The sequence below is a fragment of the Plectropomus leopardus genome, chromosome 19 (assembly GCF_008729295.1).
Source record: "Plectropomus leopardus isolate mb chromosome 19, YSFRI_Pleo_2.0, whole genome shotgun sequence".
NCBI classification, from domain to species: Eukaryota; Metazoa; Chordata; class Actinopteri; order Perciformes; family Serranidae; genus Plectropomus; species Plectropomus leopardus.
This window is the reverse complement of record NC_056481.1, coordinates 8,816,779-8,838,183: the sequence shown is the minus strand read 5'-3', so window position 1 is coordinate 8,838,183 and position 21,405 is coordinate 8,816,779. Positions and strand designations below refer to the sequence as shown.

The following is a 21,405-nucleotide window of genomic DNA, read 5'->3' as shown; positions in this document are numbered from 1 at the left end:
GACTTTTTTTTTTTGCATCCAGACGCCTTCTAAAAGTATTTAAATCTTTAAACACTGAGCAAATTGGTTTGTTTTATTTTGAAAACATAGGGAAGAGGACAATGAGCAGCTTTGCAAGGAATTAATAGATTTAAGATATTTAAAAAAAACAAAAAAACTATAGCTTTGGGAAAATTTGTAAATATACATTTAGGCTTATGTTTAAAATTATTTTACAGAAAAAATCAAATTTTTAGCCTTTTTCAGGGTTTTTTTTACACTCATATATTTTATTTATTTGATTTTTTTCTAATTTTGAGGTAATTTCCTTGTCCTTTTCATTAATTTCCTCCTATTTTCTGGGTCATTCCCTCCTAAACTGCTAATTGCATTCTTCCCATGTTTTTAAATAAATTAGGCCAGTATTTCTAGGTTTCAAAGGGTTAAGTATGTCTATGTATGCGCGTGCCTACACTGTATTAGTTGAGATTAAGTCGCTAGTGTGTGGGCTATATGGAGATGAAAATCTGGCTTTATTAAAATATGTTCAGCATCTTCATAAACAGTCTTGATCTGAGCCTGTTAAATGTGTAATGTGACTGTGATTCCTCCTTGTGTGTGTGCTCAAAATGCATGAGAGAGAGTAATTTGAGAATAATACCGGGCTTGGCTTGTGTGCGAGCGTGCGTGTGTGTGTGTGTGTGTGAGAGAGAGAGAGAGAGAGAGAGAGTTTGTGCATGTGTGTTTACGTGTGTGTCTGTGTGAGTGTGTGTGTGTGTGTGTGTGTGTGTGACCCTGGTTGATTGTGCCGTCTCTGTTCTCTCTGTAGGTCGCTGGAGAGAGTGATGACGTGGCAGTGAAAGACACACATACCTCACTCGCACACACACACACACACATATAGGCAACACACACACACACACAAACACACGTATTTGCCCACACACACTTTAAGTCTTGCCCTACTAAGACAGGGAGGAGGGTGGAGAGAAATATTCTGCTATGACGGTGTCATTTCTCTCCATTTCCAATGTGTGAGCCACACACCCACACACACACTCATACTCCGTGGGGAGTTGCCTTCATGGGGGATAAGGCCCTATCTAGGGCACAAAGATGGAGTTCACATCCTATTCGTCACTTATCTAACACTCACACAGATGTACATGAAAATACACACACCTGGAATCGCATATGTCAGAAGTGAAGAATGAAAGACTGAATGGAGAGAGGACATTGAACATATCAGAGAAGACGCAAACAAGGCGAAAGAAGACTCCCCAAGTGTGCTGAGAGGACGGAGGGAGCTGCTGTTTGACCCTCTCCCTTATTGGAGCTGTGTGGTGTAGGGGCCCTCGACTTGTAAAGAGCCCTACTAAGAAAGCAGGGTGCAGCTGAGATACATAGAAAGTGTACTTCGAAGGGCCCTACAGTTGTCACCATGAGCGGTAGGCTAGAGGGAACACCCCAACTCTAGCCTCTATCTCCTCCCGTGTGTGTGTGAGTGTGAGAGCGAGTGTGTGTATGAGTGTGATGGCGGTGTGTGTTTGGGCGGCAGCCCCCCTGCTCTTCCTGGGGCTGTGCCTGTGCAGCGTGGGGGGCCAGGCTCAAGGGGAGGTCCTGGAGTTTGGAGGCGTGTCCAGCCAGTGGGGGCGGTTCCCAGTGTGGAACGCCTGCTGCGAAAGTGTGCTGAGCTTCAGCCTGCGGACTCACAGCCAGGAGGGCCTGTTGCTCTACCTGGATGACGAGGGCTTCTGCGACTTCCTCGAGCTGCTGCTTCTCCACGGCCACCTCCGCCTGCGCTTCTCCATCTTCTGCGCTGAGCCGGCAGAGCTGCAATCAGGTGTGGCGGTGAGTGATGGACGCTGGCATGCAGTGCGTGTCAAACGGGACTGGAGGAACACCTCGTTGGAGGTGGATGGGCGACTTGAAGGATGGGCGGAAGTGAAGAGCAAGAGAAGAGACATGACAGTATTCAGCCACACGTACATGGGCGGGGTGACGCCAGAGCTCCACTCCTCGCCCCTACGCCTCACGTCCCCTTCAGTACGGGAACACCCTGCCTTCCGTGGCTGGATCACGGCGGTGAGCATCAACGGCTCACTGGCAACATTGGACAGCTCAGAGGGCGTCACAGTAACGGCTGGCTGTGGGCCGGATCACCAGTGCCAGAACGGAGGGGTGTGCAGCGTGGTCAACGACCAGGCCGTCTGCGACTGCTCCGACACCGGTTACCAAGGCAACGACTGCAGCGAAGGTAAGGCCCAGAACCATGCTGACCCATCATATACATCTCATCCTTTACATACACACACATGAATACACACACATGCACACACAGTTAACCCTTTAACATCTGGATCGACATCAGTTTTCTCGTTCTGCATTCAGGCGCCTTTCACATGCATTTAAACCTCTGAGACTTGAGAAATTTGGTTTGATTTCTGTCAAAAACATGGGGAAAAACATAACAAGCAACTTGGCTAGAAAATTGCTTTAAATTTAAGTTGGGGGGATTATGAAATATTATCAAAAAACTAGAAAAAAAATCCAGAAAACTACTTTTATAATTCTTAATAGGGACACACAATAATATATATTGTAATATGTATGTTTTGTACATTTCCACTTTCTCAATTTAAAAAAAAATTCACATCATTGATATTGGCAGATATTGCCTTGAATTGAAATATCCACATCAGCCAACATGCTGATTTTTTACGATATGACAACAAAGATATATTTTTTAAAAATTGAGGAAGTGAAGATGTACAAAAAATTGACCCTAACTTAAATTATTTTTCTCATTTTGCACATGAATGAATATTACATACCTTGAAAAGCATTGAATTTTAGGTCACCATCTGATGGAGGGCCATCATGATAAGAGTCTGCATAATATGATGTTAATTTCTCTACAGAAGAGACTTGATGATCACTAAAATTAGGAGGGGAGTTGTATATATAATTGTATTGGCCAAATGAGTTGTTGTATATTGGCGTATTGGATATTGGCAAAAACAAATCCAATATTGCGCATCCATAATTCTTATAATGATATATTTAAAGTTATTTCACAGAAAAAATGCATTTTTTAGCACTCTTTAAGGTTATTTTTGTTTGTTTGTTTGTTATTTTCAGATAATTTTAACTTAATTGTAACTTTTTACCAATTTCTAGCCAATTTCTGGGCCATTTTTTGTTAAGTTGCTTGTCACCTTCTTCCCATGGTTTTGAAAGAAGCCAAGTCAAATTGCTCAGGTTTGAAAAGGGTTAATGTTGCGGATCCATTTCTCCAAATTACCTCCAACTCCAAACACCAGGACCTCCAGTGTAGACATCTATTTTTCATTCACACTTTTACAGCTGCCTTCAGTTGGAAGGCAGCTGTATGGACCAGCAGCCTTCACAAACAGTGCAAGACATGCATACTGATTATGCTTGATATTGATTTTTTTATGGCTTCCAATGACTCCTAATTTAGTATGTACCTCCAGAACTCAGAGCTAAGCCCCCTCCCAAGAAGTGCAGTCAGTTTAGTGAAGCTGAGAGCTTGAGAACAGCTGTTCTGAGCTGCAGTCAGGCTGTCAAGCTCAAGAGTCTGGAGACAAATTCCTGAAACCGTCACCTGGCTGGCAGTGTTAGAGCCTTGATGGGCTCAGTTGGTGTGTTTGGCAAAACACAATCAACATATAGATCCAGTATGGACGTGGCTGTTGGCTCGTGTTGAGAGAGTTTAATTGGAACTAGGCTAAGAGGCTGGAAATCACTGGTTGTTACATGGCTGACACCTGGCTGCCTGTGTTAATGGATTTGCATTGATTCTAGATGGCCTTCACAGGTACAATACATTGGCTGTTGAAATGAAGTGTATACAATCTATCGCTTGCCATTAATTTGAGCAGCTTGCAGCCCGTTAAGATGCTCCGTTTGTGTATGTGTGAGCGTGTGTAGTATGTGTACTTATGCATTATAAAAGAGGAAATAGTGTCCTGTCAGTGGTACTTTATAAATATGAAGAACTGGGACAATAAACAGCCTGATATAAAAATAAAAATTTTATGTGCAAGAGGGAAAAAGAAAAAATGCTGTTTCACAAATGACTTAACCTTATGAAACCTGAAGCCACATCAGTTTTCTTGTGCTGCTTTCAGACACCTTTCACAAGTATTTAAACCCTAAATACCACAGCAAATTGGCTCAATTTCTTAAAAAAATATATGGTAAAAAAGGCCATGAGCAACTTGGTAAGAACTGTTGCAATTAAATGATATTTTATAAAAGAAAAAAGCAAGGGAAAAAATGTTGGGGAGGCACAATATTGGAGTTTTTTCCCATTATATAACTTCTCATTGGGCCAATAACTAATACCAATATCGGTATATCCACTTTCTTCCACACCCTATTTTAGTGTTTATCAAGTCTCTTCTGTAGTAGAATCAACATCATATTATACATACTCTTATTGTGATGGCCCTCCATCAGATGAACAAATAAAATACAATGCTTTTCAGTGCATGTAATATTCATTCATTGTAGAAATAAAAGAAATACTTTAACTAAGGACCGATATTTTGCACACGTTCACTTTGTCAATATAAAAAATAAATACCATTTTTTGATATCAACAGAATTACTATATTTTATTTTAAAGCCAGTAAGTGTCAATACCAATAATGTTCCAATATTATCTTATAAAAAAGCTAAGCAAAATTATTCTAACTACTACTGTATTTATAATTACCATAATTACATATTTTAAACAATGTCACAGAAAATTATTGTATTTCTCTTTTCCTTCTTTCTTTCTCTCTCTCTCTCTGTCTGTCTTTTTTTTCATTAATTTCTTGTTCATTTTGTGGGTAATGTCTTAACTTACTCTCTGCCTTCTTCCCATGTTTTCGAAAGAAATTAGGCCAATTTGCTCAGTTTTCAAATGATTTAATATCTCGACAAGAACGCCCTCCCTTAATACTGTCAAACAAGCCTTTGGTCAATAAGTGCCAATATACAGGGCACTGTAATGATGGCCATTACAAAAACGAAACAGCTGCTTAATGAACTGAGCTACCTTGTTATGGCCAGTACTGCAAATGCTTTCATTTCCCCCTGCTCGGTTGTGTGTGTCGCCAGATTTGCTTCAGTTCATTCAAGAGCAAATCTGCATTCTTAATCAATAGCGCTCTCAACTCCTTTTTTTTTTTTCTCCCCTTTTTCGGCGCCACAGACACCTCTCAGCTTTGCCTCGGCGATTGATATTTTAATAACGCAAATACATCTGCAAAAAATGGCTGAGTGGTCTCTGTTTGTCACCAACCTAACCTCACACCCCACCCAGCGCCGCTGTCAGCATTGCACCTCCCTTAAGCCACCCACCATATCACACCCTAGCATTTACTGGGCAGTAGGATGGCCTAGGTTTCCATGGAGACAGGACTAATAGGGAGACCTCATGCCAGGAGCGTTTCTCCGTCCTTGCTCTTCCTCCCCTTCCTTTCTACCCCCATTGCTCAGCTCCAGCTTCCCCCCTTCCAGACTCCGTGCAGCTGCCTCAGCTCATAGTGACTTCAGGCATCACGTCTGCCACACAGATCTACTGTATTTACGTGTTTGTGGTGGTGAGTGTGTGTTTATGTACGACAGGCATCCTTAGGGCGATAATAACCAGTGGTCTTAATTTTCCAAGCAGGTGGGGAAGGTAGCTTGTGAGAAAATTGATCAGTGTTAGTTCCAGCTTTCCAAATGAATGAATGAATGAATGAATTTGATGCTTCTCTTTGTCATATTTGATAGTTAACTGAATATCTTTGACTTTTGGACTGATGGTTGAACATTCTAAGCTATCTGAAGTAGGGATGATACACAAAACAAATCACAATACGTTTTTTTTGATAGATATTGTGATTTAAATCACAATTTTTGCGGGAACAGTCATTCTTGCATTTAGTTTTCACTGTAAACAGTATAAAAATGATGATGATGATGATGATGTAATTTTCACTAGGCTCTGTACGAAACAAACGTCATCTGGAATATGATTTAATACTTCATTTAAAACTGTATGTTGTGACACATTTTACCTTCATCAAAAACTGCAGCTCCTGAGATTTGGATTTTGCAGTTTTGGATTGTTGGTCAGACAAAACAGCAAATTTAAGACCTCTCCATGTGCTCTGGAAAACATGTCCACCCTCAGAAATGGCTGGGCATGCGCACGCTCTCTCTCTCGTAGTTTACATTAATAAATGTCTTAGGTACACTATTTTTTTCCACAACACTTGTGCACACAAAAAAAAGACTAATACTATTTTCAGGGGCGTGGAATCATTATGAAACAAGCTACATTTTACTAAAGTAACTATACTTTGCAGAGCGCAACAATAAATCGCCCAGGGCAAGTAAAATGCCACATTTTTCTTTTGCCATAGTAAATCTATCAACTCACTTGGCTGATTAGATTAAACACAATGTTTTTTTCTTGAGGTGATGATGGAAATAGCTAAGGAGTGAGCCATTTTGCTTTCTTCTTATCTCTTTTGTCACAAGAAAATGGTGGCGAGTAGAGAAAATTTTAGTTGGGTGGTGTTAGTGGATGTGAACAAAACTCCTACTATGTTTTGCTTGAGGATGTATTCAACCAAAGAAAATCTTGGTTGACTGAAATTCTACTTTTGAACCAGTTGATTGGTCAATGGATAAAAAAACATCTAAATGTTATATCTATATTAAGTAAATAGCTAGCCACAGAGTGTCCACCAATGCATTTTTTTTCCTGTCAGAGCTCCACATGAACACTTGCCCAGGGCAAGTAAACTCTGCGCTCAGGCAAGTGGAATGCCTCGAGTGAAAAATAAACATGATCTCCAATGTAACATCCCAAAACTCGGACATACTGGACACTATGGAAGTAAACTCTTGGGTTGACAGTGTCATATTCAAGATAGCTTTATTTAAGTTATATCTCTGTAATGCTGCATGCCAGAGAGAGAGAATAGCCAACTTATTAGAATTTGGTCAGACAAGAGCATGCAAACACCCAGTCGAGCAGGGGTTTACAGCCCTGATATTATGCGATTTGCTTTGCTCTTTGTTGTTATTGTTGTTATTTGATAAAAACTAATAAATTAAACAATTTGTATAGGGGCAAAGAAAAATGAACTTTGGGCAAGTAGATTTCTGACCTTTACAATAATGTTGAACCCTGCAATGTTTATTTTGGTTGTTTTAGGTAATGGCGAATATTTTGATTCAGCTTAAAATGTGTTTTTTGTTACATATATTTAAGATGAACATGATTAGTGCTGACCTCCATGGGTCCCCTGGCTGGTGGGCCTGGGAACGTTCCCCTTTATGCACAGCTCTGCTAGGTAATGGTAACAGGCCTTTTTCAGTATCTAATTTGGCATTTTCGTAGACTAAATGAATTAATAAATCAATCTTAAAGACAAATTCATAGATGATGAAAACGATCGTTATTTGCAGCCTTTGTGCTCGCCTCTGCATGTGTGGTGTCTATACGTTCAGAAAGTGACAGGTGAAGCTGCGACCAGCTCTCTGCAGAAACTCGCTGCTGCACTGAGAATTACGTGTGATTTGAGCCGGCCTAATCCAGTCTGCTGTTTTTCGCTGTTGGTTAGGGCACACCGGGAGACACAGACAGCACTGACACACACACACACACACGCAAACATACCTCCACAAACACATGTAACATGCAAACACACGGAGAAACACATCCACACAGCGTGCAAGCACCACCATTAGTCACATCACCACCTAACAGCAGCTCTACAGACTAAATGGGAGGTGCAGACATTTTACATAAAGGCTCTCACTAGATACAATACCTGCTTTGGACTGGGCTCAACAAGAGGCTACTTATACCTTTAGAGGGGCTGTTTTATATTCCTAGAAATGGACTCACATTTCAGTTGTGAGTGATGCCAAGTGTTGCTGTGTAGAACAAGTGCTAAAATCCTTTTCTCTTGGCAATTGTGGCCGGTGTTAGTAATAGTAGTCTCATAAAATGGTTCCAGTTGGGAGGCCTGCTTGGATGGGTTGAGCAGTACTGTGTTTGGTTGTTTGCTATCATGTGAAATCATATAGCATTCAATTTTGCTTTTATTCTGCTTCCTCAGATTCACATTTCAGAGTTGAGGTAGAATTTGCTGCAGGGTTTATGACGGTTAGATGATGGTGGAAATTGAGAGTGGCTTAATGGCTGGTTATAAAAGGTTACTTTTATGTCTTTTCTTCGGTTACTTACTGGTGGTGATATTACGCTAATTCATGGACATTAGCTCAGGAAAGTGATTTAAGCGATTCCTGCAAAGCTGCAGCTTTTCAGAACAGAAATAAACATCAGCAAATGGGGACAGTTAACAAAAACATAAACCACTGACAACAGAGTGCAACAAGATCTTAAGAGTATTTCCGATGCCTGGTTCTTATCTCAGACCGCTCTGAATCACGGAGCTCGCTCTCTGAAAATAGTTCAGAGATACAGAGAGGAGAATTGAGCAGTTGATGTATTCTTTGTGGAAGGTTTGAATTTTTTTTGGAGAGCTGTGTTGTATAAAATGTTTTTCAAATCTGGCCCAGTGTACTGTTGTTCATTTCGGTTTGACAAGATGGACGGCTCAGTGACCACAGGATCTGCAGGCTGAGCTAATCCATGCATCAATATCACTACCAGTGAGTAACCCATACCACCTCATAGTATGTGGAAAGAAATCTCTCTTCAGGTGCACCCCGGAGAAGAGAATTCAAAGGTTGTATCTGAGAGAAATTAAGTATATGGCAAAGGGAGTGGGGAATAAAAGCAGAGGTCGAAATCCCTCTTTGAATGAAGAAAAATACTGTGTTAACAGAATCTAAGGTTTTGTAAAATGTTGTCTGTATATGGTGTCTCTTTGGAAGTGGGGATCCATGAGTGTAGTAGTTTTGTAAGTGTCAGGCAGAGTCGGTATAAAGGTTTATCTCTTATATGGTACCTTGAAATTATTGTGCTATTTTGAACCCCGTAACCTCACTGAAGCTGCACAATAAAGCTTTGAGATGAAATTATAACCCTCTGAAAATTAGAAAAAAAGTCTGTTATGAATCTTTAATACGGAATGAGTATGCCTTGCAAGAGGAGAAAAAATGGATCCTTTGGAATAAGTAATATGACTGTGGCACTGCTGGTTTCCGTACACGTTTACAATTACACCATATCTTCAAGGCTCCCTAATGATCCAGTTTTATTCATATTTTTTTCAGATTTGTGACACATTTGAAAAGTAATATAGTCTTATTATACACTGAAAACATTTTTTTCTCCCCTGAAAGACATCATATTACATCTTCCATACCATTGTGAGGAAAGGGTTTTGTTCCAAAGCTCAACATTTTGCCTCATGCAGCCATGTTCTCTTAAATTTTCTTTTAATTTTCTGGTAAGACAAAATATAGAAGTCAACTCCAGATGCACCAAACATTCTTAACCATCCAAATTTGCTCTTACCCAGGTGTGCTCAATGATGGATCCCACCTGATCACAAGTCATCTATTAGTATAGTTAATGCCCCCTAAACTCTATGTAAGGGCTGGTTTTGTGTTGTGTGCAAATACTCAATAAAGTTAATAACACAAAATAAATAAAAGAAAAAGCAGCAAGTGCTCATTCATTTGTTATATTTGAGAAGCTGGAAAAATGCCTTACATGATGATAAAAATAGTCACCAATCAATTTTCTAATTAATCAACTAATTGTTTCAGTTGTGCTTGTATATTTTCATATTTTTTTGAATGTGCGCAAAAATCTCAATTTGTGAAGTAGTTAACCACCACCAAATAATGGTGGTGGTGTAAAAAGTACATTATTTCCCTCTGCAGTGTAGCGAAGTACAAGTTCAGAGTGGCATGAGATTAAAATACTTAGTAATGTAAAAATACCTCAGATTTGTACTTCAGTCCATTACTTGAGTAAATGTACTTATTTACATTCCATCACTGATGCACAGTAACTGAAATTACAGTTATTGGGATTAATGCACTAAGTATAGTATTTCTTTAGCCCTGAAATTTAGCTCTTTAAAACCTGGAGTGATGTCACTTTTCTTGTGCTGCTTTCAGATGCCTTTCACAAATATTTAAACCTTCGAACTTGAAGCAAATTGGTAAGTTTTTTTTTCAAAAACATTGAAAAAAAGAAAAGGCATTGAACATCTTGGTAAGAAATGTTCCACTTACTACAAAGATTAGTAGATTTAAAAAATATAAATCTAAAGACAAATGTCTCAGAGGAAAAAGCTAGGGAAAAACTATATGTATAATTTACAGTTACAAAATTATAATAATTTAAGCACCTTTTCTATGTCATTTCCTTGACAATTTTCTTTATTACTTTTATTTAACTAATTTTCAGGTGATTTTCTCATACTTTTTATTAATGCTAATTTTTGGGTAATTATTTTTGTTGCTCTTTACCTTAATCCCGTGTTTTTGACAGAAATTAAACCAATTTGTCCAGGTTGCAAAGGGGTTATTTATAATCCAGTCATTATAATTACTCTAAAACATCATCTAAATTTGATCATATATGCTATTCACACATTCTTTTAAAATGTCCCTCAAATGTAAAACTTAATTTTCCTTGCACTGAGCAACAATTTGGAGTCTGTAAAAACAAGACGTTTTTGTCTTATCTTGGTAAGAGTGCTCTCAATGAGTCATAAAATGTTCTCCTACCTAAGAGAAGAGCAATATAAGAAAACATCAACAAGCAAATAAGAAAACACTGGTGAATCCAAAAAATCAAGGGCTGCTAACAAATTAGAACAAATTGTGGATACGAGCAAACATAAGAAAAAAATTGTTCATATATCTTTGCTTGCATGAGGCCCAATGTGTCAGTTTTGGAGGGAAAAAAATAAGAATTTGAGATGTAGCGAAGAGAGTTTGAGCAGGGCGATGCATAAATGTAATTACTGTCTAAGCCATTCTGCCCTCCAGTGAAGGGAGAGTGAACCTGGCTTGTTAGGCTTGGCCTGGCTTGCATTGTCCTTGAGGGCAAATTGCTGTTAGCATGCTAATGGCTCCACCTGTTTCTGCCATGCTACTAGCACAAGGGCAGAAGAAACACTCAGATGAACACACATCTCACGACACACACACACACACACACACAAACACACACTCTGTCCCAGTATTGGACCATGCATGCCCCTCGTCTTCCTGCACTGCTAATCCATCCCTACATATTTTTATATTTTCCTGCTATTTCATTATTACTGCCATATTAAATGTTAGTGTGTCTGTGTGTATGGAAAAGTGACGGAGAGGTTGCGGGTGTGAATGTGTGTATGTTGCATGCTATCTGTCGGGGGGCTCTGGGGAGAGGAAGCGGCTGCAAGGTAAGTTCTGGGGTGACCGGCTCTTGAATCCAAAACGTACAGGTAGGATATGTTCGCCCACATTCCCCCTACACCCTCTTTATCTACAAGTGTGGGTGGATATGTGTGTATTTGTACACATGTGGAGTCATACAGAAATATTGTGCTTTTTTTTTTTTTTTTTTTTTAAATGCGGCTGTGAGCGTATATTTACATATATATATATGTAGACAACCCTCAGTTTTGGCTACCAGTGCAGCATGGTATCCATTGTGACGTTTGCGTGGACTTTTGCATGTGTGTTACCACGGTAACCCTGGACGGGTGTGCATGTACAGTAAGTAACCCAAGGGCTTAGCATGCATGTTAATGAATGTCTGTCTCTCTCTCTCCTCGCTCGGCCGCGACACCTTTCCAGAGCACAGCTACACTCCAGGTAGGTCGCACTTCTATCTATCTGTCTTTCTCTCAGCTCCCTCTATGTCTGTCTGTTTTTTTAAGTTTCTCTTCTTGCTCTTTATTCAAACATCTTTTCTATCTGATTCCCTCTTTTCCATGTTCTTATACTTTCGTCTTTAGCTCTATCGTCTTATGTTCCCCTCAGCTCAGTTTTCTCCTCAGCTTTGTCCTCTTCATTCTTCTTTCTGGCCTTCATGTTACATTTTCTATTGTAGAAATACAGTTCAAGGTAGCCAGCGTTAATGTATGTTGGTCTTGTGTGGTTATGTAGGGGTTGGTTGCTGACATCTGGTAAGTTCTACATCCCATGTGCAATCATCTGAAGTGGCTCTTGCCTCAAGGTTACAGAGACAAAACGTAGGCACACACAAACGCTGTATTGTATATGACCCCAGCTCATGGCTGTGTGCAGACGTCTGTGTGCATACCTGTTTGTGCGTTAGGATCGCAGCCTAGGATGAGTAAGTGTCTTCAAAGCCAGTTCATCTTTTAGACATTTTGAATAATTAAAGGGCTTGCACACACACTTTTACACAGTTAGCCTTCACCAGCATGTCATTGACAACCCCCTGTATCACAAAGACACATATATGCACACACACACACTTCACGCCCCATGATCCTTTGCTGTGCTGACTGTGCTCTTGTCTTCCTTTAAGGTCTGGCACACCTGATGGCTGGCGACCAAGGTATGGCCTCCTCTTACCTCACTTCCTGTTGTCCTCTGCTATACCATCCACCCCCCCCTTACCTCCTCACCCCTACACTCACAACTCCCTGTATCCTTCCCTCACTTCATCGCCATGTGGCGCGGGAGGAAGTTGTCTCTCTAGGCACTGAACTAAGGTCAGTTTTTTCTCTCCCCTGTAATTGAGATTTTATTTTAAAACGGTCCCATTTGGTCTCATCAAGAATTTCAGTTTTAATTTAAACTGAAATGGACATTTGCAGTGGAGCAATTACATAATAATAAATGGAATATGGCCTTAAAGATAATTTTTTAGTTTCTTGTAGACGAGGCCTGAGAGCAACTTCTGCTGGGATATAAAGTATAATCATGGCTGCTGATGTGGGAGGGGGATAATGGAAGGGTTTACACGGCTGCGGCTTGACGGTGCTTGGCTGGGTTAGACTTGGCAGGGCTCCAGGTCATGGAAATGGAGCCGACTGACCGACTGCCTCCATGGATGGTTTGAATTGGTCTTTACTCTTCCACCTCATTTCATTTTCTTTCATCTGCGTGCAAGAGTTTGATTGATGGAATTGGAGTGTTGAGTGGGTGTGCGTGCATGATCTACACATATGTGAGCATGTGTGCTTTTACACCACGGTTTGCGTTAACGACTGTGGCAGTTTTCACAGGAACACTCCACATTCATTCATGGCTTTTTATCGGCTTCTAGCATGTTCTCGCTCTGCCGTCGCTGCTCCTCACATAGGCTGCTGCTCATACATTGGCAGAAACGTGATTCTGAGCAGATGTGTATGAAAGTAATTCTGTTACCTTCAACCCCAAGTACGGTTGGGCTGGTGTAAAAATTCGCAAACCGGTTTGATATTAAGCCAAACACTGAACCGGACGGATATATTGAATTTGACACTGTGTTCCAACAGAAATTAGCGTTTGGCTATGGCGTAGCATCAGAGCTCTCTGTCCTCAATGAATGCATTTAATATGCACTTCCGTTACTTCATCTAAACAAACAACATAGCTATCAGCTACTGAAGACTGGTGAGCGGGCTAGTTGCTATCCTTTTACTTTTGTTATGGCACTTTCTAAAATAGAACACACTATTAATTTTTGATATTTACTAAAAATGGCATACAATTTCAGCAGAAGCAAGTAACCTAACCTTAACTTGTTTGCCGTTTACGAAAAACTTTTAGCTCTCCAATGATCTCTCTCCTGCAAGCTGACACCTTATTTAGGTTATGATAGTGAAACAAGAAAGTATCATGTAGATAATTTCTCAATACAACATGAATCAGCCGCACCTTGTCCATCGCAGTGCTTTCAAAGCGAGTGACAACAGTAAATAGAAACACACCGTCCGGCAAAAGTTGCAGTTAGAAAAACACCTCTTTCATCTGCTTCAAATCCAAAATGTTGTTGTATGTGTCACCAGCCTTGGCTTGGCAGTAAATTGCACATAGCCTGTCTGACACTAGTGGCTCTGTTATAATGTTTATAAACATAATATTATATTATTCACAGTGTCATACTTAATAATAATTAATAATGCAGTCCATGTTGGATTTAGCACTGCATAGGTTGCTGATGTCTTTTTAATTTGCCAGAACTTGTCATAAAGACAGATCCCGGTTCAGCACATTTGCATAAAATCAAACCTGTTTAAGGTCTTACACCGGACCGGACCAGCAGAACCGAAAATCAACTCTACTCTACTCCCAAGTTGTCCAGTGTTTTTGATCAGATCCCCAAAAACAAATGCCACTGTTCTGCCTTTTGAATCTCACTCGCAATCTCACCACCTCTCTCTTCTTGCCCTCTTTCTCCTTTTTTCCTCCTTTGTTTCTGCCCTCTCTCTCACTGTTTGGGACACCACCCTCTGTGAATTTAGGAAAACTCAGAGGTACCCCCCGCCCCCCTAATTATTTGATTATTTTCTATGTATGGCTAATGGGCTGGTGGTTTTGAAGTTGAATGTGTTGACAGGCTCTTGTCTGTATGGTAATGTAGACCTTTAGAGCCGTTCGGCTTCAAGTTCTCATTTCTCGGTTGCCATTAAATCGGAATGTTTCATTTTTGGTAAGGTAAGCTGTTGATGCATGTGTGTGTGCGAGCGTGCTCAAAGTGAGCGTGCATGCGTGCGAATGAATCGGAGCTCCGGCCCACGGTGCCTTTTGAGAAATCTGAAGGTAGGTGCCACTGGATTGGACGGCTCTGCATGTTGCTGATGAATACACTGATTGACCCACATAAAGACAGGCCTGGCCGTGACAGGCTGATCTGCGTCTATTGTGCTCTTTGATTGGATGGGAGAGGACATGATGGCGGCTGTCTCCCATTGTGACAGGGCCGCCACGTATTTGGTGCTATTTAATGAAATGTTCATCGTAGCTGGCGGATAGAAATATCTTGAATGGAGCAAAAATGCTGTCTTCAGCCACCTATCACAGTGAGACATCTCTATTCTGATATGTATATTTCTATCTTTGCTGTGTTTTGATTGCTCCGAGTGCTGGAGTTTCTGCCTTAAAATGTCTGGCATGAATCATCCAGGTGGCAGTGAAAATTTAATTGCTTCATCTGGCTTATGCTCAGCATTTTAAATCACCTACTTAAGGACTGACTTGTATTAACATATGTTTCGAGCATTATTACACAATGTATTCAGTGTATTTGTGTATAGTGGATGCCCTCACTAGTACGGATGTTGGATTGTGATCGGCTGAACGTAGAACTGGGGCTGATTCTTTTATTTTTTAAAAACCTTTGAAGTCTCTTTCAGAAACTGTACACATAAAAAGCTCTGTGTGCTTGTGTGTGTGTGTGTGTGTGTGTGTGTTTGCTCTGCATACTGAGGAGTAAAGGCTGTCAAATGGTGCAGACGAAGCCTAGCTTAGGTTAGCTCAGCGTAAAGAGGCTTTTTGAGGAGCCCGCAAAGCTGAAATGAGTTTCTTTGAGGGGGTGGATGGGGTGCGGGGAGGGGGGGTGCCTTAGAAAGATATATAGTATGTGTGTCTGCTTGTGCGTGCGTGTGCGTGTGCGCGCGCGCGTGTGTGTGTGTGTGTGTGTGCGCGCGCGTGTGTGCCGGAGAAATGGAGAAAAAGCGGCTGTGCCTGTGAGAGAGGAGCTAAAGGAATGAATGATAGAGGGAGAAGAGAGGGAAAGAGGAAGCGAGGGAGAGATAAAGTGAGTCGTCTTCTCTCCTGTGATGAAGAGCAACTGCCTGTATCTGCAAAGGGACAGCGGTGCTCCTGTCTGCCCTCCCAGCCCAGTCATTCTGCAAAGGGACATCAGCCCTGATGGGGAGCCCTGGACCTTTCCCCTCCTCCATAAAACACAGCTATCATTCTCCCTGGAAACGATACCCACAGATCACTAATCACTTTGAGTGGGTGAAAATGCACGAATTGTGGAGGGAAGAAAGAAAAGAAGGAGCCAAATTGGATTTTCATAAGTATCGAGCAGCCAAAGGAAGAGGGGGAAATGGATTTTTTTTTCTTTTTTTGAAAAGTATTGAGCAGCAATAATCTGGATGGAAAATGTGCTTAAAGCCAAGTAGCAGATTTTGCCCTTTCTCTTCTCTCTGTCTGGCCAAGAATAGACCGTGAAGGGTCCTGGGTGAATGAGTGATTGTAGGTTGTGAATAGGATTGAGGAGTGGCTCTTAGACGTAATTGGTAGCGAAGCTCGTTTACGATATTTATTTATTTATTTTAAGCCTTGAGGCAGGTTGTCCAGCTAATAACGGTTTGTCCGCAAGTGTTCTCGATATCTATCCAACAATCTGTGCATGGCGTAGACAAGTGGTCGGCCTCGCTTGAAGTGACCTTTACACGCGCGCTTACGTGAACGGACGGACAAACAGACGCACACACTCACACACTGTAACCTTTAGAGAGTGCCCGCTGAGTAGGTGAGTGAGTGTGTGTTCAGTGTAAATATGCATGAGTAAGGCTGCCTGCACATATTCTTCACGGTCAGTGGATGAAGGCAGGACCGAGAGCGAGGTGTGTGTGTTCGTATGTTTGTGTGTGTGTATCTTATGTGAGTGCATGAGTGCGTGTTCAGGGGAGGTGGATTGTGAGTCATCACTTGTGACTCATAAAGCGTCGGCAATCAAAGCAGCTCATTTTAACACATTGTCTTATGGCAGAAAGACACAGATGGAGGCACACGCACACACATGTTCTGTGTCACACGCTTTGTATTTCTCTTTAAATTGCTCTTTTTTGTTTTCTGTCCCTCCACCTCGCTCTCATTTTGTCCCCGGATATACACATGTGCGTGCTTTTTTCACAAAAACACACACACGCAGAGGACGGGCTCCGTGCTGACTCCACCATATGTGGAGTTGGGAGTGGTAGCAGACGCCAAGACAAGAGGAACCAGTCAGTACCAGCAAAGTACAACATGTCTCCTATCTCTTACTCATCATCATCAAACAGTCTTAATGATAAATCAAAGAAGGACTGATTATTCTTTGACAAAATACAGGCATGAAATGGAAAGCATATTTTTATAATTATAATTATTTAATAATTTCTGAACTCATCTTGCTCAGATTTTGTTTTTAGGTAGTAGGGATCAAATAATTATACCAGTCAATCATCTGAAAAATAACACTTTTGATAAATGATATGTAACTTCCTAAGCAAAAACTCCAACCATTCACTAATTTGAGCTTTTCAGATGCGAGGATTTCCTGCTTTTTTTTTAAATCTTTTTTTTTATATCATTTAGACTTGCAGCTTATTAGTGTTTATATTGGTTTATTGATACATATTGATGCTGAATATTTGAAACAGTCTCAGTATAAAAAAAATATTTTATACAGAATCAATACACCAGGACCCGCTGCGCTTTCTTGCTCTCTGTTATTGTTAGAGTCATTCTGCTGTTCACTGTTACTAACCAAGAAAGAAAAGTTGTCATTGTCATGGATGGCATTGTTCTGTCATTTTGTTAATGGAAATTTTGCCTTGTATGCTCTCAATGTCAATTTTTGCCAGTGATATAAAAAATGGTATTGAATATTGAAATTTTTCATGATGTTGCATCAAAGATATAAGTTCCAGTATTGTAAAAATCCTATAGCTAATGTTTATTTAAATGATCAGTTAATCTGCTGATCATTCTCTCGATTATCAGTTGCTTTTTTTCATAAATGTTGAAAAATATAGCAAAAAATATTCCTTATAATTTTCCAGAGCCCAAGTTGCTGTCTTCAGATGTCTTGCTTGTCCAACAGTGAGTCAAAATCCCCCAAATATTCAATTTACAATCCAATATTTATGACAAAAATAACAGCAAATGTTTTTTTCTTTTAATGACTAAAATGACTGTTTGACCATTAAAATAGTAATTGAAAAATTTCTATAAATTGTTTAACTGACTAATTATGCGGTTCTATCACTGTAAATAACATTCTTTAGTTTGGGCCTGTTGGTAAGACGTCACCTTGGGTTCAGCAACTTGTGATCATAGGCAGAAGACACAATGGGCCCCTGGGCCCAGACAAACGACCCCCATCCACCTGCTGGGCAGGTACAACACGTCGTTGTATGTCCTCGTAGAGTTTAATTATGCACACGGTTCTAAGCCCATCTGAAGACACATAGATAATCTGGCAGGATAGAAATATTCAGATCTTCAAAGTGAATGTTTAGGCTATTCTTTTTTGGCAGGGCTCTGTCAAGCCCTTTGACAAGAAATGCAAACTTAAAAACAGTGACTTTACACAGAGGCTCTAGCTTAGGGCCCCTCTGAGCCCCGGGGCCCCAGTAGGCCTGTTCAGCGATACACCCATGGTTGTGATGGGTATTTTTCACCATATTCTGACATTATATAGACTAAACAACTAATCAGTTAATTAATAAGGCAGCAACAATGATCTTTTCTTGCAGCCCTTACAGAAAACAATAAAGGAAATTACTCTATGTTTGCGCCCATAGGTGTAGTGAATCAACTGTGTATATGCACAGTATTATCACAGAATTTTTTTCAATGTATCTTTTCATTGTGTTGTAGAAATATTTCCCCTCAAAAATCAAGATATTTTGTTTGCATCTAAGAATTGAAGTTCCATCAAAATTAGCACATACATGCAAGATTTCTACAGGTGGGAAAACCTTTTCAGTAGTAGTTGAAAGAGTACTTTCCTGCTGTGTACACAGCTCTGGGGTAGACAATTTTACCTTTCTGTTTTTCTGTTTTCTGGTATGTCACATTCAATATCACGGACTGGCCAGAAAACAGGGTTAGTAACTAGTAAACAATGGAAAGCAGCATGGAGCCCAGTGAGAATGTATCAGTGGTTACTTATTTTGTGTATCTGTTACTTATTCAGTCTTTTTGTCAAACTTACTGCCTACTAAATTTTAAATGATATTTGAGTGCTGTTAGGACGGACATGGATGTTTTTTTGTAGCAGCCCGTCATTGCACCGCACCGGCAAAGAGGCTAAAATTAGCGCGTCCATCAGGGTTTATTATTTCCGTCAATTGAAAATATTTGCCACTGTAGTTGTAATACTTACATAATTTAGCAACGGGCAAGTGAGCAGCACTCAACTCGAGGTGAGAGAGAGAGACGCTTGGTGTTAAGAGGCAAGTGTCTGGTGATTGGCCGCCTGCCCGACTGACTGGCATGAATTTGGCTCCTGATGGCCACATCTTGAGTTGCAAATGAAAAAAATAAAATAAAAAAACTGTTAAAACTAAGTTGTGGCCCCTCTGGCCATCAGCAGTGATAAAGCAATTGCAACAAAGTTTTTACTGCAAAATGCACAATTTTTCTAGATATACCGTTTTCCACTAATAGGACTAATTCTGCCTCAACTCTGTGCTACCAACACCCATTACAGTTCTGTACGACAACACTCATTAATGCTTAACACCCATGCAGCTCTTGTAATGAAAGTCACAGCACCACGTACAGAGATCTACCCCCACATTATGAGGAAAATGCACAGTTACAGAACTCACCATGGGAAATGTGAAGCAATCCTACTAGTAAATGTATACATTTACTGGTAATTGTATGCAATTACCATCCTGTTAGCAAGTACACATTAACATATTCGCACATCCACCGAGAAGCTAATAGGAAACACACAAAGCCGATGCACCCTGTAATCGCCTAAAAATAAAGACATCAAACGGACTCCCCATTTACAGAGGATGAAGGGAAAAGATAGAGCGGAGGCTGGCTGCGAGTGTGTAAGGGAGGGCGGGAGGAGGGGTGGGCAGGAGAGGGTGAAGGAGTGTAGAAAAGTGATGGTGAGGAAAGATAGGAGCGCATTCAGAAAGTGGGAAAAGAGAGGTGGAAAGAGAAGGTCGGAGACGCAGAGGGAGACAGGAAGGGAGATAAGACTGCAGCGTTTCTCAGCAGGGGCGCTGCATCTCTCCTTGGGCTCCCCGACTTGACACAGTCTCGCATCAGCCAGGATGGTATTCATCAGTGATGCAGATATACACACACACACACACACACACACACACACACACACACACACACATATTCCCATTTTAGAAAGAAAGAGAAAGAAACAGGCAAGTCGGTGCTCCAATTGTCTCCTACCTGCTCTAGCAATTTCCATTGTGTCTGTGTGGGTGCTGGGGGTAGTGGCCCAATTGGCGATTCACTCCAGTACCCCATCTGGCATTTGAAGTTCATTTCTTTGCTGTTCGCCAAAACAAGAACAAACACATGAACAAGCCCACACTCATACACACACACACACACTTGCACTCGCTGGCGTCGCACACAAAAACACTCATTTATTTGTGGCGCTTTTCTACGACGAATAGCCACAGCATTCATTAAAAACCCATTACATTACCTTTATGAAAGAGGTCTTTATGTACTTGTTATTTGTTAACAACCTGCTGTAAGGGGTTTCATTAGGTTTGTGACTGTGCAGTATGTGTGTGTGGATCTACATGCATGCAAATCTCAGCGTCAGTGTGGGTTTATTTAACTGCCTGTGTGCATAATTTTGCAGATTTTTTCCAGTTTGTGTGCTTTTCAGCGCTCTATTGCCTTCACTGTGCATATGTGCTATGATGTATGAATGTGTGCACACCCGTGTGTGTGTGTGTGTGTGTGTGTGTGAGAGAGAGAGAGAGAGAGAGAGCATGTGTGTGTCTAACACGAAACATGAAACTGACTCTGATCTTATCCAGCTTAAGACAAATACACTGTTCTGCCTGCAGACATTGTCATGGAAACAAGCCGGTTTCCCTGGGTACCAGAGAGAAGGCCAAATTCAAGCTACAGACAGAGAGAGATGAGCACAGATAAAAGAAACAAAAAGGGACAAGACATAAAAGATTGAACATAATGGCAGGAAGTGTGCTGTTCATTGTCTTTTCTTAAATTAAATTCAAAGGGATTACAATATAAGATGTTATTGAGTTATGCTCTATTTGTGGAGGAAATTAACTTTAAAACTGACTGTATCTGGGAAAAAAACCAACTCAACCTTTACTATATTTTATCATTTACCAACCAGAGATGCTCCTGATTGTTTTTATCACTGTAAATTAAATATATTTGGTTTTTGAAGACATCATACTAGGCCCCTTAAAATTGTGATGCCTAATATTTTATTTCACTATAGATAAATGATTTATTCAATAAGGCTGCTACTGATTATTATTATGATTATGATTATTTTCAATTTTTCAATTAGTTGAGTAGAGCTGCAACCATTAATCAATAGCTAGACTGGCAGAAAATGATCTATCTTGATAACTGATTAACTGTGAAGTCATTTTTCAGGTAAAAATTACACAAAAAAATGATTGTTCCAGCTCCGAAAGTGAGAATAAGCTGCTTTTCATTGTCCTAATTTTATAGCAAATTGCACATATTTATGGTCTGTACTGTTTGTCAGCCAAA

General features: G+C 40.5%; 1 protein-coding gene across 19 annotated transcripts in view; it reads left to right on the top strand.

The window, feature by feature from the left end:
- The window catches only part of nrxn1a (neurexin 1a), a 90,157-nt gene that overhangs the window by 10,022 nt on the left and 58,730 nt on the right, over nucleotides 1-21,405 (top strand). For 11 of the 19 annotated variants that reach the window (XM_042507603.1, XM_042507616.1, XM_042507611.1 and 8 more), the window contains exons 2-4: nucleotides 809-2,236; nucleotides 11,773-11,790; nucleotides 12,473-12,502. In XM_042507603.1, the coding sequence (XP_042363537.1) occupies nucleotides 1,504-2,236; nucleotides 11,773-11,790; nucleotides 12,473-12,502 (781 nt within the window). In that variant the 5' untranslated portion in view covers nucleotides 809-1,503. The remainder of the gene's footprint in view (nucleotides 1-808; nucleotides 2,237-11,772; nucleotides 11,791-12,472; nucleotides 12,503-21,405) is intronic. The other 8 variants (XM_042507618.1, XM_042507613.1, XM_042507610.1 and 5 more) reach the window with 2 other exon arrangements.